Source organism: Microcebus murinus, chromosome 8 (assembly GCF_040939455.1).
Source record: "Microcebus murinus isolate Inina chromosome 8, M.murinus_Inina_mat1.0, whole genome shotgun sequence".
NCBI classification, from domain to species: domain Eukaryota; kingdom Metazoa; phylum Chordata; class Mammalia; order Primates; family Cheirogaleidae; genus Microcebus; species Microcebus murinus.
Genome location: NC_134111.1, coordinates 33,540,730 through 33,558,565, shown reverse-complemented (window position 1 = coordinate 33,558,565; position 17,836 = coordinate 33,540,730). Strand labels below are relative to the sequence as shown.

Here is a 17,836-nt window from a genome sequence, read left to right as displayed (position 1 = left end):
ATTGTTGTTACTTTGACCCTTAAAAGAAAGTGTTTTTGAGCTGTGGAATTTATAGTTTAATTTTTTATATTAATACTTCTACTCTGAGAACTATGTTTAAATCTTTCCTTCTATTCACTTTACTGAATGGAAAATATTCAGTACAAAATATTCTTTTAGTATAATAATGTGTAAATGATCTCTAAGGTCTCCTCCCACTCTTAAATTCCACGAGTCTGATTCTTAGATATTATCTGAAAATTACATAAACCTGTTCATATTGGTGTTTATTTAAATTAAAACACAAAATTTTGTTAGGCTGGGTCAAACTAGGAATTATAGAGAAAAAACTGGTATAATATTGACATTAATCCTCCTATATTACAAGCGATGTATTTGGTGCAATTTAAAATTGTATATATTTTAAAAGAAATATATTCTATAGTAGTTACAGGAACAAACAAACATCCTGCAATTTGGTGTGCTTTTTCAGCTTAGTTTGTGAAGTGTTAATAAGGAAACTATAGTTGAGGACTATGCTGAGGGTCGATTAAGGGTCCTATGCAGATTATACTGTCTCCCTTCCAAAGTGAAAAGTCCTCACCAAAGGAAAGCTTGAAAGGTGTGGGGGGAGATGAGATGGGCTTCTTCTTGTTAGGTTATGAGATAGAGAAGGGAGAATATGAGCTGACGGTGCATCTTGAGTCAGAGCTTCATGAGGAACAGTTCGCATCTCCTCAGATGGTTCGTAAATGTTTTTGGTGAGTGAGAGATATTGGAGAAAGCAAGTTAAGAAGGCCTTATAGGCTGGGCTTGGTGGCTCATGCCTGTAATCCTAGTGCTGGGAGGCCAAGATGGGAGGATCTCTCAAAGTCAGGAATTTGAAACCAGCCTGAGCAAGAGCAAGACCCTGTCTCTACTATAAATAGAAATAAATTGGCTAACTAAAAATATATAGAAAAATTTAGCTGGGCTTGGTGGCACATGCCTGTAGTCCAGCTACTTGGGAGGCTGAGGCAGAAGGGTTGCTTGAGCCCAGGAGTTTGAGGTTGCTGTGAGCTAGGCTGGTGCCAGGGCACTCTAGCCTAGGCAACAGAGTGAGACTCTGTCTCAAAAAAGAAAAAACAAGGAAGGCCTTATAATCTTATATTTTTGTTTCTTTTAGAGTACTTCTCTCTTCTCAGCAAATACAAAAATTACATTAATGGTATTTGATAGCTAGAGTGATTAAATCATAGACCAGCAAAACTACATGAACTTAAGATGGAAGAGACATTTTTGTCCTGTTGATTGATCTCTGACCGTAACCTAGATAATGCAAAGTAAATACGTTTTGTTTTTTATTTTGTTTGTAGCACTGGACAAGACACTGTTTCCAATCCTACCTATATGAACCAGAACTCTAACCTTCAATCAGCTACTGGTACAGCTGCTTACCCACAGCAAATGGGGATGTCTATGGATATGTCATCTTACCCGAACACTACTTCCAATTTGCCACATGTGGCAAGTTTTCCTGTGGCAGTTCCAGCTCATTCAGTTGCACAGCAGCAAACAAATTACCATCAGCAGCCTCTCCTTTAGAAACAAATCAAGCATTTTCTTGAAAGCCTGCATAAGTGTATTAATCAACCCTTGTGATTCTCACCTGAAAATATTGAAAGTAAACTTTTTTCCTCTCAACTCAAAAAGGACCATGAATAAATAAAGCACAAAAACCTATCTTACTCTACAAGGCCATAAAAGGTTTTTGTTAGTCCAGTTTGTTTGAAGTCAATCTTTTAATCAGAGGCAGCTTGAAGATGCTTCCAGTAAGTTGTGTCTTACTTTCAAATCCCTCTACATAAATCTGGACACCCAATAAGTAGCCTTATGATACTAAACAGTGTGAGATAGGAATGTAAAAATTTTACCTTAAAGTAACCACTATTTCCCCCTAAAATGTCATGATAGCAACACTGAAGAACTTTAGATATTTTTTTCAGAGTTTCCCACACACTATTCTTTTAAAAGGCAAACATCTTTTTGTGTAAGTGCTTAGCTTGCCAACATATTTCCTTTTGGCTCCTTAAATTGCAGTTGTGTTTGCAGTATTGTCAGTTTTGCTCTCAGTGTTACGTTGAGTAGTAATTAGCGTATAATTGTCTACAGAAGAAGCAAAAGCAATTTGGAAGGAGCAAAAATGTTTTCTGTTATTAGCAGTGAAGACCATGTAAATGCAGATGTGTGATAAAGCATTTAGCCAGTCCCCCAAACAGTCACGCAAACAGTGGGCTAAGGAATGTCCCACAGAACATTTTCATTCCCTGGGGAAAAACATTTCCTCTCCTGGTATTTAGAATTGCCATTAATGACCTTTTCAAGTGACTTTGGACATTCTCTGATGGCGATACGGTCCATTTGTTTTTCTTCCTGCACTGTCATGTGTACGGAGATGCTGCATTTTCTTTTTATGGATTTTGTGTCACTTTGAACCATTCCTAATAATTTGATGTGATATATACCAAGCATGAGTAAGTGTGTTTTTAGTGATGTGTTTGGTTTCTTGTGTTGTTTTGAGAATGTTATTTCTTTAAAGAAGTGATGCAAGTTATCATCAAAAAGCTGTCAGCATATACCAAGCTGTTGAAAAAATTGGCCATTTCTTTCAGAAGTAATGTTTAGCCTATGAGATAATAGTCTGTGGATTGATAGGAAGGCTATGGAGGCAGTTTTTCTTAAGCCTACATTTTAATTAGTTTATAGTGCTAATAGATTCCACATACTGTGGGAGCTAGGTAGTAAACCAATAAGGATTGTTTTCTCTCCTTAAAATTTGCACACTACTTCATCATCTACCAACTTTTTATATAACACAAAATAAAAAATGAAAATATACATTCATATGGATACATGATATTTAGACTGGGAAAAACAATGACCATAGTTTAGTTTTTAAAAAGTTACTTGCATGGAAGCAAGATTTCTGTATTTGTTTTTTAAAGAAAACACTCTTTCTACTAAGAATCCATTTAAAGACAGTTCTGAAAATTTTGTCATTTATCTTCAGAAATTTGATTATATTGTAAGTATATTCCTTTTTCAAAGAACTTTGTCCTAAAACAAAATAATCTATATAATACTTGGTCTACATTTTAAAAGGAAAACAAACGGTATTTGAAAGCCCAGTTTCTATCATTGTCTCATTTCAGATATGAGTAACTGAAAAGAAAGTTTTAACCTTTAATGTCTCTTTTTCTGTTTTTCATCTGGTATTTTCCGTTCATGTGAATTCAACTATATACTTATAAAAAGTATTCTAAAATGGCACCTTATTTTTTGGAAACAAATCTGTTCTTTGAAAAAAAAAAAAGTAAAAAGAATCCAGAGCTGCTCTTGATGATAATTAATGTTCAGTGTTCACTTATATGTGGAAAATCTTTTCTCCCAAACTATATTTAATAAATTTATTTTAATGTTTGTGTAAATATTTCATGTATAATTGTTATCTTAATTGTAAAAATTTAATTCAGCATAAATCTTTGAGCCAGTATAAATACTGCACACTCACTAAATTGGGATCAACCAATTAAGTTCAATTAATGTAGTTTTGGAATAATAAAACATGACATATATATAAATAGTGTATATTGGCATTTATCTCTGAAATTTTATACATGTAGAAGTTACTTTCTCTTAAAAGTAATTTTATTTTTGCCATATGTAATAAATTTTGTGTTTCAGGTTGATAGTGTAAAAATGATACTAAGTCTGTGTACTGATTTTTTGTTAGTGTTAATAAGAAATGCAGGGTGGTTATTTTTCTTTCCTTTCTGTGAGCTTATGGACTGTATTTATTTTAAGACCTGTTTATAATTAAATATTTTCTGCCAAAGGAATAGTCTAACTTAAGATTTTTTTATGTTGGGTTCATACGGTTTTATATCAAAAATAAAAAAATAATTTCTTTTTTATATGAAATCTTGATACATTAGAAAGATTTCCTGACAGTTTATAATAGAATTAATTTTATTAATGTAGAAAAATACCCCAGTGTTAAGTAATTAAAACATTTATTATTTAGGATTTGAAATTATTTGCAGGTACATTATTATGCTGTTTCAAGTAGTTGCTACTTAACCATGTAATAAATTTTACTGTGTGTTTTGAAGATGGTTATAAAGTTTCACCTTTCAAATTAAAAAAAGTTGATTGTAAATGTTTTTAAAATATATGGCTTAGGGATTTTTTCTTTCAAAGTTTTTTTTAGTAAAAACATAAATTTTAAGGCTCCTGAGTTCTAGGAGAGGGTTTATTGAATTATTATGAAAAAGCTAAAAGTTATTTTTATAAGTAACAAATTATAAATGATATAGCACCGATCTGTCGTGCTTTGTTTCTGTCAAAACATATTTTTCATCTTTGCTTACATCAGTTTTAGCCAATAAATAAAGGGGAAGATTCAGTTTTAGGGATTTATTTTGTTGTTCGGCTTAGTTTTCTTTTGAAAATGAAAGGTTTATAAGTTTTCCCTAGAAGAAGAATTATTCTAATTTTATCAAGCTAAATTTGAATTTGAGAGTTTTCTTAAAAAACCTTACTTTGTCAAAAGAGAAATTGTGTTGCTTACATGTTGTAGTGTCCCTCCAAAATTCATGTCCTCTTGGAATGTCAGAATATAACCTTATAGTAGTCTCCCCTTTAATGCAGGGATAATGTTCCAGCATCTCCAGTGGATTCCTGGAACCACAGATAGTACTGAACAATATGCATACTGTGTTTTTCCTCTACATACATACTCCTGTGGTAAAGTTTAATTTGTAAATTAGGCACAGTGAGAGATTAACAACAAGAGCTAATAATAAAGTAAAATAGTTACAACAATATACTGTAACAAAAGTTATTTAAAACTTATGAATTGTTTATTTCTGGAACTTTCCATTTAATATTTTTGGACCGTAATTTAGCATGGGTAACTGATACTGCAGAAAGGGAAGCCACAGATAAGGGGAGACTACTATATTTGAACATAAGGTCTTTGCAGCCATACTTAGTTAAGGATTCAAGGTGAAATCATTCTGGATTTAGGGTGGGCCCTAAGTCCAGTGAGTGTGGTGTCCTTAGAAGAGGAGAAGACACCGAGACACAGTGGAAGAGGCCAGCTCAACATGGCGCCAGAAGTTGGAGCTATGCTGCCATGAGACAAAGACAACCTGGTGCCGCCGGAAGAGGCAAAGGATTCTTCCCCAGTGCCTTCAGAGAGAACACTGCCCTGCCAATGCCTTGATTTCAGACTTCTAGCTTCCAGAACTGTGCGAAAATAGATTTCTGTTTAGGAAAATAATACACATGGGTAAAAGTGTACAGCAATTTTTTATATGGTTGCTTAAAATTGGCATGGGAATTCTGACAAAGTTTTCTAGAGTCTAGTAGTACTCTTTTTATCTTTGCTAAACTAATGAATTACATGGATAGATGAAACTAAGACCCCTGTTAATTACATCATCCTTTTTTATTGATTTTTAAAATACCGCATCTACATTTCAATAATCGAGTTCGTTATGCCGGAGGTGTTATTTTTATCCACTCCTCTACTCTTGAGTATTGAATGACAGGAGAAATGTGCAAAGGCAAACAAGAAAACTGGATGGATATTCCCCTGCAAAAGTTCCTGAAGAAAGGAGATTTGGTTTTGTTCTTATTTTACACCGTTTAATATCCTAATTAGAAAAATAAAGACTTTCCAATATCTTCATAGTAAGTTAGTGACCTATTATATCTTGGTTTAGGGAACAAGCTACTTTTGTTTTTAGATTGAGGTGAAATTCACATAACATAAAACTAACCATTTTAAACTAAACAATTCAGTGGCATTTTAGTACAGGCACAATGTTGTGCAGTCACCACCTCTAGTTCCAAAACTAGACGGTTTTTTGTGTCTGGCTTCTTTCACTTACCATAATGTTTTTGCAATTCACTTCTATTGTGGCATGTTTCAGTACTACCTTTCATGGCTGAATAATATTCCATTGTATGTACATACCACAATTTATTCATCTGTTGGTGGATACTTGGGCTGTTTTCACCTTTGGTGGTTATGAATAATGCTGCTATGAATGTGTATACATGTATATGAGTACCGGTTTTCAGTTCTTTTGGATATATACCTAAGTGGAAGTGCTGGGACTTATTCTACATTTAACTTTATTTATTTATGTATTAATTTAAAAATGGAGATGGGGTCTTGCTCTTGCTCAGGCTGGCCTTGAACTCCTGGGCTTAAGCAGTCCTCCTGCCTTAGAGTCTGTGTTTCTCTCACACAGGATGGACCCAACATGGGGGAAACAGGAGCTCAAGGAAACTTACGGAGAACTGTGTTTTCTAAACAGAAGAGCTAAATTCAAGGAATTTCTGTGAGGAAAAAGCAGGTGACACCTAGTTGAGGCTGATTTGGTTATGAAGAAGATTAGTTCTGAGCGAAGCCTATGGACATAGGGCCCACACACATAGCTTGATTTCTCCAAGAACCAAGTTTGGTGAGAAAAGATATCCAGCCTGAGCTTGGGGTTCTGTTACATTCTGGGTGAGAGCCAAACTTTTTAGAGTCATGTACTGGAGTTGTCATGATCTTACCCATGGCAGCCTTTCTAACCTCTTCTACTCTCTTCTACCCTCTCATATACACTCTAGAGTCTAGACCCAAAGTTCCTCAAATGCCAATTTGGCTTTTTGGTACCTGTTTGGCCCTGATCTCTTTTCTTTTTCTTTTTTTTTTTTTTTTTTTTTGGCCTGGAATGCTTTTGTTCACCTAATTATCCTTGCAAGTGTCAGCCCAAATTTCACTGGCCCCCAAATCATGCTGTGCTTCTGAAACATCTTGTAACTATGTTATAGTGGTTACCTTGGTGCATTTGAATGATCTGTTTACAGAACGTCTCTGTATTGGACTCTATAGTAGCTTATTCAACGCTCATTTCAAACTATCTCCCTATTTAGATTCTGTCTATGGAAATCAGTAAACAAGATAATAGTACTTGCCTTCCTGGGCTCCTTTGCAGCCAGGGGTGCCCATGTGACATGGTTTTGGCCACTGAGATTTAGGAAGAAGTTCCTGGAGAGGACTTTCTAGGATGAAAGAAAAAACTTTGAAAGAAAAGACTTTCCATTTCTTCTGGCTTAGAAAGCAGATGCAATGCCAGGAGATACAGCAATCATGTTGTGCCCATGAGGAAGGAAAGATACAATGGATCAGGAAGATAAAGGTGTCTCCTTGGTGACACCTTTGTGGGACTGTAGCAGTTCTAGACTGTCTTCCTCTGGACTTCTTCATATGTGAGAAAACCTCTTATGTATTACATTTATTTGTCTACTGTTAATAGGGTTTGCTATTTGTATCTGAAAGCATTTCTACCTCTACTAGGTCTATAGAATTTTTCAGATCTTGGAGCTGTGTTTTATTCATTGTTGTGTTAATGTTTGTTGAATAAAGAATGAAAATGGATTTGGCACCTCACGTTGCCTGGTATTCAATAAATGTGAATTTTCTTACTCTTGTGCTTGTTTATAACCATTCCATTCTAACATTTCTCAAATCGGGGTGTACTTCATAGTGGATGAACATGTATTGTAGGATTTCATTTTATTTTCTTAAAGCCCTTTAATCATTGATACACTGAAAATCCAAGTTGTCTTAGAATCAAAGGTATATGGTTTTTAATAAGAGACAAAGGGGGGCTGGGGGCTGGTCTACATGTCAAAAAGGACAATGGTTCTGTTTTGTTTTGTCTTAAATATCTTAGCATCTCCAGTGCTCATGGATGGTTTCCAAAATAGCACGCCCCTTTCTCCACTGGGTCCAGAGATTGCAGCAGAGGCAGAAGCACAGTGAACGCTTCTTTCTGTGTAGCAGGACACAGTATATCTCAGAAAAATAGAAAATTAGGAATTTTAATATCTGAAATTTACATATTTCAGCACCTTAATTTGAATTTTTAGAATACTTCCTTTAAGCATTATAGAAAGAATTTGCATAATTTGTGATAACCACCCAAAATGGCAGAATGAAGATGATGAAGGGTAGAGGTGATCAGATTTTATGACTGTCTAGTTTAAGCAAGTTTTCCTTCATGTAGAGGATTGTTTTGTTGCTTGCAGTTTTTTACTCCCCTGCTTGCAGTTTTTTTACTCCTCTTTTTTACTTTTCCTGTAAGAGGATTGTATGTGTCTGCCCATGTTCTTGACTCCTGGAGTATTATGTCCTCATTCAGTGTCTTGGGGATTGGTCTTATGAGTTGGGCAGAAAGATCTGAGCAGAAGCCTATAAGACATCATGAACTTCCTGTAGCTCTCTGGCTTCTGCTCTATTCAGGACCAGTATGTCCCAGATTGGGGTTGCTTTTTGTCAGCCTGGGCCTGGGAATGGGAAGACAAAGAGAACAGAGCCACAGCCTGGACCAGAACACTAGGCTACATGGTGGTGTAATCCATTGAGATTTTAGAGTTATTTGTTGCCATAGCAAAGATGGCAACTATGCCTGGGAAAAGAAATGTAGATTTAAAATTTTTAATTAGCTAGTTGGTAGCATCTTGATATAATTCACTATTTAAAAGATGTGTAAGTGTGATTCATCTTCACAGTGATTATACTTACAAGATAGATTTTGGATTTTATTTCTATTACCATCTGAATCATCTGTACCTTTCAAAAGTACACTGAGAGAATAGCATTTTCACTGGGTTCTATAGAATGTAAGCAGTTTTTTTGTTTTTTTGAGACAGTGTCTTGCTCTGTCGCCCTGGGTAGAGTGCAGTGGCATCATCATAACTCACTGCAACCTCAAACTCCTGGGCTCAAGGGATCCTCCTGCCTCAGCCTCCTGAGTAGCTGGGACTACAGGTGTACACCACCATGCATGGCTGATTTTTCTGTTTTTAGTAGAAAGGGGGTCTCTCTCTTGCTCCTGAGCTCAAGCAATCCTCCCACCTCAGTCTCCCAGAGTGCTAGGATCACAGGTGTGAGCCACTGTACCCAGCCAGAATGTAAATTTTTTAGGGTGAAGAAAATAAACACTTTTTTATCCAATTTCTGAAAACATAACAATCTTTACTATCCTGAAGTTTCATGGCTTATGTGCCTTTTGAACAGATTTTCAACGTTTGGAACAGAACACTGGGGAAGGGGGAGAAGTAATTCTGGAGAAATTGTGTAGAACAAGAGAAAACAGAACCTTTAAGTTGAAAACTCAGACATTTATGCCACAATTGTTTGGACACAAACATAAAAGGTCAATTAACAAACCCATAATATGCAATTAAGCACACATGCCATTATTGTGATTTTGTGTGCTCCTAGGTTAAAAATACAAACAATATTCTAGATGCATGAATCTTAGACAAAATGTGTTATTTGATTTTTTAATTAAGAAACATACTGTCATGATCCTTAGCTCTGTGACTTTTGTAAATCATGCCTTTTTTAAAAAAAAAGCACTTTGGACAAGACTTTGTAGGAAATAGTTTGAAAATGTATTTATTGAGTAACAAATGTATGAAGAGAGTATTTGCAGCTGACAAAGTGGTTCAGCAGTGTTCAATGTTTTGGGAAAGAAAGCAGAGTATAATAGCAGTCACTTGCTCTTGAGCAATTCTTTCTCTTGAGCTCAGTTTCCTAATTTTCTAAATGTGGAGTTTGTTCTAAATAGTTACTAAATTCCCTTCCAGCTCCCATTTAGTTACTAAATTCCCTTCCCTTCCTAAAATTTTAGGATTTTAAAAAATTTTTATTTGGAATAGTTTTATATTTACAAAAAGTGTGACGGATAGTACAGAGAATTCCACACTTAGTTCCCTACACCTTACTGTGGTACATTTGTCACAATTAATGAGCCAATACTGATGCATTATTATTAATTAAATTTCATACATTATTCATATTTGCTCAGTTTTTATCTTATGTCCTTTTTCTGTTCCAGGATCCCATCCAGGATATAATTACATTTAGTCATCCCTTTAGGTTCCTTTTGGCTCTCACAGTTTCTCAGACTTTCATTGTTGTTGATGATCGTGCCAGTTTTGAGGAGTACTTGTTACATGGTTTGTAGAATGTCCCTCAGTTGAGACTTATGTGACATTTCCCTCATGATTAGACTGAGGTTGTGGGTTTTGGAAAGAAGACCCCAGAGGAAAACTGCCATTCTCATCACGTTATACCAAGGGCACATGCCATCAACCTGATTTCACTGTGGATGTTGATCTTGATCACCTGGCTCAGGTAGTGTTTGTCAAGTTTCTCTGCTTCTCCCTTTCCATACTATACTCTTTGGAAGGAAGTTACAATGTGCAGCCTCCACTTAAGAGGTGAGAATTTATTCCTCCCTTCCTTGAGTGTGGAGTGTCTACATAAATTATTTGGAATTCTTTGGAATAGGAAATTTGTCTCTTCTCCCCCATTTATGGATATTTGTTATACTTTGAGTTGTATTTCAGTACTACTTTTATTGCTCAAATTATCCCAGCTTTAGCCATTGGGACCTCCTTCAGTTTACTCCAATGTCTCTTTGACATACCCCCGTCATTGTGGTTTTGTTATTTTGGGTGGTGGTTTTTTAAAGCACTTCCTTACTTTCTGGCAATATAACATGCTCCAGGTTCATCTTGTCTATTTCCTGCCCTAGCCCTGGAAGCAGCCATTTCTCCAGGGTTGCCCTGGTTTCTTTTAGTAGAGGATGGTATTAGAAACCAAGATCTTGGTACTAGATGTGTTTGTTGCTACTGAAAGGTCATTGCTTCTAGATCCTCAGCTAAAAGCAAAAAAATATATGGGAATATACTAGCTCATGTATATACATATATCTGTAAATATTTCTGTATAACTTTCTGTATCTATAATAAGCTACACATGAGTTGATACAGATGCCTCTGACTCTAATCTATTACCACAGGGGTCATTTTAGGCTCCTCCCCTTGCTTATCCAACAGTAGCAAGTCTAGCTCCCATCATCTACCACCCATTTACTGAACTGTTCAATTCCAGTATACGCGTATTGTGATTTCAGAATTGTTAACCCACACTCCTTAGAAACAAATTTATCAGCTGTAGTACAGTGCTTACACACAGTATCTTTTAGCCTTATGGGATCCACTCATTTCCAGAGTTACTCAGGCCAGCAGCCTTTTCTCCTATGCCCTTCAGTGATGATGTTTCATGTATTTGTAATACAGTTACATTCTTTTGTCACATTCTGCATTCCATCCTGGAATCTCAATGATTTTTTTTTTAATTTGCACATATTGAGGTTCACTCTTAATGCTGTGAAGTTCTATAGGTTTTGACAGGTAGCCAGTATCATACAGAAGAGCTTCATCACCCTAAACAAATCCCCTGTGCTTCACCTATTCAACCTTCCATCCCCATCACCCTCTCCAGAACCACTGTTCTGTCTACTGTCTTCATAGCTTTGCCTTTTCTAAAATCTAATTCAAATGTGATCATATAGTATATAGCTTCAGTCTGGCTTCTTTCACTTACCAATATGCATTTATCCATGTTTTTTCATGTCTTATTAGCTGAATAGTATTCCAGTATATGATTAGACCATGGTTTGTTTATCCATTCACCCATTGAAGGACATCTTGGTTGCTTCCAGCTTGGGGCTATTATGAATAAAGCTGATGTTAAATATTTGCATGCTGGGTTTTGTGTGGACATAAGTTTTCAGATCAGTTGCACAAATACTTAGGTGCTCGATTGCTGGATCATAAGACAGTTTAGCTTATTAAAAACTGCCACACTGTGTTCCGAAGTGGCTATATCATTAACATTCCCATCAGCCGAATGAGAGTTCCTGTTGCTCCTTATCCTTACTACGGATTGGTGGTGTCATTTTTTTTCAGTCATTCTAATAGGTGTGTAGTGGCACTGCATTGTTGTTTAATTTGCATTTCCCAATGATAAATGATGTTCAGCATCTTATCATATGCTTATTTGCTATCTATGTATCACCTTTGGTAAGGTGTATGTTCAGATCTTTTGTTCATTTTTTTTTTTTTTTGAGACAGAGTCTCACTCTGTTGCCCTGGCTAGAGTGCTCTGGCATCAGCCTAGCTCACAGCAACCTCAAACTCCTGGGCTAAAGTGATCCTACTGCCTCAGCCTCCCAAGTACATGGGACTACAGGCCTGTGCCATCATGCCCTGCTAATTTTTTCTATATATATTTTTTAGTTGGCCAATTAATTTCTTTCTATTTTTAGTAGAGTCAGGATCTCGTTCTTGCTCAGGCTGGTTTCAAACTCCTGACCTTGAGCAATCACCCACCTTGGCCTCCCAGAGTGCTAGGATTACAGGCGTGAGCCACCGTGCCCAGCCTCTTTTGTTCATTTTTTAAATTGGGTTGCTTATTTTCTTATTGTTGAGTTTTTAGAGTTATTTATATATAGTATTTTGCTTACAAGTTCTTTATCAGATTTGCCAATTGTAAATAATTTCTCTCAGTGTTTGGCTTGCCTTTTTATTCTCATTACAGAGTCACAGAGCAGAAAATTTTAATTTTAATTAAGCCCAACATCAATTTTTACTTTCCTGGATCATGCTTTTGGTGGATTTAAAACCTCATCAGGCCGGGCGCGGTGGCTCACGCCTGTAATCCTAGCTCTCTGGGAGGCCGAGGCGGGCGGATTGCTCAAGGTCGGGAGTTCAAAACCAGCCTGAGCAAGAGCGAGACCCCGTCTCTACTATAAATAGAAAGAAACTAATTGGCCAACTAATATATATAGAAAAAATTAGCCGGGCATGGTGGCACATGCCTGTAGTCCCAGCTACTTGGGAGGCTGAGACAGAAGGATCGCTTGAGCCCAGGAGTTTGAGGTTGCTGTGAGCTAGGCTGACGCCACGGCACTCACTCTAGCCTAGGCAACAAAGCAAGACTCTGTCTCAAAAAAAAAAAAAAAAAAAAAAAAAAAAAAAAAAAAAACCTCATCAGAGTCATGTAGATTTCCTCCTAGAATTTTTATAGTTTTGCATTTACACTTAGGTCTGTGATCCATTTGGAGTTAATTTTTCTGTAAGGTCTAAAGAATTTAAAAAAAATAACAGCTGTATTACATATAATTCACATACCATATAATTCACTCATTTAAAATATACAATTCATTGGTTTTCAAGTATATTCACAAATGTGTGCAACCACCACTATAATCATTTTTAGAACATTTTTATTCACCACAAAATAAGTCCTTTACCTTTTAACTGTCATCTCAATATCCCCTCAGACACCTCACCGTAAGCAACCACTAATCTATTTTCTGTCTTTATAGATTTGCCTATTCTGGACATTTCAAATAAATGGTATCATACAACATGTGACCTTTTGTGACTGACTTCTTTCACTTAGCATGTTTTTAAGGCTCATCCAAGTTGTAGCATTATCAGTACATCATTCCTTTTTATAGAGGAATAGTATTCCATTGTGTGGATATATTTTGTTTATTCATTAGTTAGTAGACAATTGGGTTATTTCCACTTTTTGGCTATTATAAATAATGCTACTATGAGTATTCTTGTACAAGTTTTTGTGTGGACATATGCCTTTGTTTATCTTAGGTATATACCTAGGAGTGGAATTGCTGTGTCATATGGTAATTTAACCATTTGAATAACTACCAGACTGCTTTTCAAAGTGGCTGCATTGTTTCACATTCCTTTCAGTGGTGTATTGTGGTTTTTCCACATTCTTGGTGACACTCATTATTATCTGACTTTTTAGATTATAGCTGTCCTAGTGGGTGTAAAGTGGTAGCTGTCTCACTTGGTTTTGTGAGGCTATAATAGAATACCTGAGACTAGGTAATTTATAAGGAACAGAAATTTATTTTCTTACAGTTTTAGAGTCTGGGAAATCTAAAATTAAGGTGACCACATCTGGCGAGTTTTTATCTTTTTAGTTCTTTCACTTAGGTCTTTGATTCAGTTTAATTTTTGTATATGGTGTGAGGTAAGGATCTAACTTCATTTTTTCTGCTCTGGGGCTGGAAGTGGGGACAATCTCTCTGAGTTACATCATCACTTTAGATGCTGAGTAGGGAGGGGCAGCAGTCCCAGGTCCCTTGGTTTGCCTCTCCATGAGCCAGGAGCAAAGGCAGTCAGGGCTGCAGTATTCTAAGTGGTGCTGTGGCCAAGGTACAGCCTCCATCTCATGGAGCCCAGTGTTCTCAGCTGCACCAGTGTGGAGTGAAGTTTCCTTCTCTGAGCTGGGCTGGGCAGAAGGGAGCAGGACTTGATTCAAATACCACAGACTCATTTTTCTTACTGAGTTTTGATAGATTTTCTTGAATAAATGTGTCTCCATTGGCTGTGTAACCTTAGGACTATTTCTGGAGATTTAACTGGTTGTATGTGTATATTTTAATAATTTTCACTGGTTTGACTGTGGAGCGGGTGTTTGGAGTTTCTTGTGCTATTGTACCTCTCTGGATTCTGTTTTGATCAATAAAAGTCACTGAGACTGTGGGCAGTAGAAAACCAGACAATTCAAACTCCAGTGCCCACATAATAATTCATTCTATATATACCTATTAAGTATCAACTATGAAAATGGCTCAGAACTAAATATGAATTGGAACTAAAGCAGGGACTTCGGGATCGTTAGACACACTGTTACCGATACACTGCATGGAGTATCTACTATATGTAAGATACAAGAATAGAAGATAAAATGCTAAAAATACATTCTGAAAATTAGGAGATTTTCACAAAAAGAGAACCAATAAACCAACGCAGCCTATGTTAAGTACCCAGAGAATAAATGCTCCAGTTTTTCAGGAGCACAGGAACAATCCAGGGCTGGAGTGGTCAGGGAGGATTTCTGTGGAGGAAGAGTGAGCTGAGCCAGTTTGGAGGAAGAGTAGGATTCTGCTGGGTGTGCAGGCGGGCTGTGGGGAGGGAATATTCCAAGGCAGAGGTGTTGAGGTGGGATTGCATTTGGTATGTTTGGGTATTAATGAGTAGACCTGCCAGCTTGCTGTAAAGTTTGTATAGAAAGATCAAGTTGGAGAAATAAAGTGGTGGGTGCCCAGGAGTGACGGGAGGATGTTGGATTGTTGGACCAGGGAGTTTGGACCTTATCTTAGAGAAGAGTAACTTGGGCAAAAGAAATTTTAGGGAAATGGCTTTACTTGTGGTGTGCAGATAGAATGAAGTCTGTGTGTGTGTGCACATGCAAGCATGTTTGTACATACATAGGCTAGGGAGCCTGAAGGCAAGGAGACTACTTATAAAACTAACAAAGTTTGGGTTAAGTGAAGGGGGTAGGAATGGAAATGAAGTGTCTGGTGGGTGGCTAACTATAACATGGACCTCAGCAAGGCCAAGCGATTATTAAAACAATTGTGGCAGTTGTTTCCAGTAATGAATAAAATCCTAGAATGCAAGGTGAGATAGGCTGGTTTAGAGGTTTGAGATACTATGTATGTTTTAATGACGGAATTCTCTTTCAGTAACTATAGTTAAAAGGAGTCTATTTCTTTTGTATTTGCATATATTTGTATTTTGTGTTTTTGTATTTCCATATATTTTTTCTTCCCTCTTGTGATTTCCTCCTCTCCATAATCCCTTTTAATTTGATCACACATTAATTTGTATTTGCCGGGGGAAACCGACGGCAAAGGTTGTGTGTGGCTTCAAGGATGAGGTTCCTTCCTTAAAAACAGCTATCCCCGTAGAAGAGGGAGGCACGCGGTCCACTCTTGCTTTTTAGCAGGTCCAACGTGACCTTCAAAACTCCTTAGGACATGCTGGTCCCTGGCCGGGCCACGTCTCCCGTCAGAGTCAGGCTGGCACGGGTTCCCACGGCTGCCTGCATGTGTGCGACTCGCAGCTCTGAGGCTAGAGTTGCCAAAACAATACAAACACACGGTCAGAGAGCAAACCGCACAATCCCGTGCTGTACCACAGCGGGCTGACTGACGAGCGAAGGCGCGGAAGGTTGGTTCAGCTCCTGCCCTTTTAAAATTCCAGTGCAGCAAACGCACACACCCGCTCGCTCGCTCGGCTCTTCCCACTGCCGCCACACTGCACCAGCTTCCCTCCCCAAGTCCTGATTCATGAACCGTGCCACCTTTGTCTCATTTTAAACTGTGCAGACTATTTTAATCCTCCCACCCCCACCCCAGCTTCCCCCCTCCCTTCCTCCTCTGGGAAGCTCAGATGTGAAGCGCTCGCTAGGTGGGAGAGCGCTGCTCCCCATCCGGCGCGGGTAGGCGACATCCCGAGAAGCCCCCTCCACGGGACCCCGCAGCGGGCGCGGGGGACGCGCCTCGGCCCCTTTAAGGTGCCGCGCTCTCCGAAGTGCGGGCAGGGAGCCCGGCGGCCGGCGCGGGTCCCGGCGCCGGGTGGGAAGTCCTGTCGCGTCCCCTCCGCCCGCCGCCCGGCCTCGGGGGGCCGGCGCGCCCTCCGCCCACCGCGCACGGGCGGGCCATGCGGCGGCTCTGAACCATGTCCTCCTCCTCCTCCTCCTACGCCAAGAACGGGACGGCGGACGGGCCGCACTCCCCCACCTCGCAGGTACCGCCCCTCCCCCGCCGCCCCCGCGCCGCCCCCTCGGCCCGGAGCGCCCCGCCTTCGCGCCTGGCGCGCGGGGCCCCCAGTCTCGGGAGCCGGCGGCCCGCTCCCCACCCCTCCTCCGCGTCCCTCTCTCCTCCGCTCCTCCTCTTTCTCCTCCTGCTCCTCCTCTCCCTCCTCTGGGTCTCCGCGCTCCCGCTCCGGAGCCCGCAGCCTCCCCCAGCCGATGCCGGGGACTCGGACCCCGCACCCCGAGAGCCTTTGTTAATGGATGTGGTGGGTGCTCGCGGGCTGCTCTCCCCAGGCTTCTCCTGGGCCGTCGAGGCTTGCAGGGGGTGGGCCGGGGGTGGGGGCCGCATTTGGGAGTCGCGGAGGAGACTCGGGTGCGGGCCCCGGGGGGCCCCGGGGAGCTGGTCCGGAGGCGGGCTCCAGCCGGGGGTGGTCGCCCCGCTCCACGCCGCGGTGCTCACCGGCTTCTCTCTGGCCCCGTGTGTCGAGTCCAGGTGGCCCGAGGCACCACAACCCGGAGGAGCAGGTTGAAAAGGTCCGATGGCAGCACCACTTCGACCAGCTTCATCCTCAGACAGGTAGGAGAAGGAGGCGGGAGAGCGGGACGGGGAGGAGGCCGAGCGCGGCTCCCACGTGCGGGAGCGGCGGGTCCCGGCCCCGCGCGCGCCTCTTCCCGGCCCCGGACGGGCGGGCGCTCGGGCTCCAGCCCGCTCCCTCCAGCCTGGGCTCCCGGAGTCTCCGGGCAAGGTGTCCCCGCGCCACCCCGCAGTTTGCGCGTGGGGACACAGGTCGGCGAGGACCCGGCTTAGGTCAGAGACATTGCATTTAAGAGCTGCAGATATTTCTGGTGACACTTTCGGTGCGTGGAGAAACGTCTTCAAGTCTTGCAACTTGACTTAGAGTAATAGAGCCCCAGGGGCCCGCACCTGGTTTGATTCGGGTCGAGAGTGAGTGGTTTCTTCTATTTTGTCCTATTTTGAAGAATCTTCTCTCTCTGGATCTTGAGAGGGATCTCCGAGCTCTGGCCACAAGAAGGACACCAGGAGCAGAAAGTTTGGTCTCACTTTGGGACCACTTCTTTGATTCTCTTAATTAGGGAAGGACGGCCGGCTCTGGTTACATGGAAATAAGCGGAAAGCCAGCACTCGGTTCTCTGGGTCTGGGTGGAACCGCACTTCGTATTTTTTTTTTTTTTTCCTTAGTGCTTGCTTTCTTCTGCCTGGTCCTGGTGCGAGTTATGTGTGCTCGCGATCGATGGTAACGCTGAATGTTTTAGGTGCCTTTCATCTTGTCGCAGGAAATTGGTCCTCAGTTT

The 17,836-nt window shown here is 40.1% G+C and overlaps 2 protein-coding genes across 5 annotated transcripts in view; both read left to right on the top strand.

Annotated features, from left to right (window-relative positions):
• Positions 1 to 1,701, top strand: part of STAM2 (signal transducing adaptor molecule 2) — a 44,657-nt gene extending 42,956 nt beyond the window's left edge. For all 3 annotated transcript variants that reach the window (XM_076005539.1, XM_076005538.1, XM_020288449.2), the window contains one exon: positions 1,335 to 1,701. In XM_076005539.1, the coding sequence (XP_075861654.1) occupies positions 1,335 to 1,563 (229 nt within the window). In that variant the 3' untranslated portion in view covers positions 1,564 to 1,701. The remainder of the gene's footprint in view (positions 1 to 1,334) is intronic.
• Positions 1,702 to 16,289: 14,588 nt separating this feature from the next.
• CACNB4 (calcium voltage-gated channel auxiliary subunit beta 4) overlaps positions 16,290 to 17,836 on the top strand; it is a 232,227-nt gene continuing 230,680 nt past the window's right edge. Inside the window, exons 1-2 of one of the 2 annotated variants that reach the window (XM_012779963.3) lie at positions 16,290 to 16,515; positions 17,016 to 17,099. In XM_012779963.3, the coding sequence (XP_012635417.1) occupies positions 16,447 to 16,515; positions 17,016 to 17,099 (153 nt within the window). In that variant the 5' untranslated portion in view covers positions 16,290 to 16,446. Of the gene's footprint in view, positions 16,516 to 16,664; positions 16,789 to 17,015; positions 17,100 to 17,836 lie in introns of those variants that run through there. The other variant, XM_012779964.3, reaches the window with a different exon arrangement.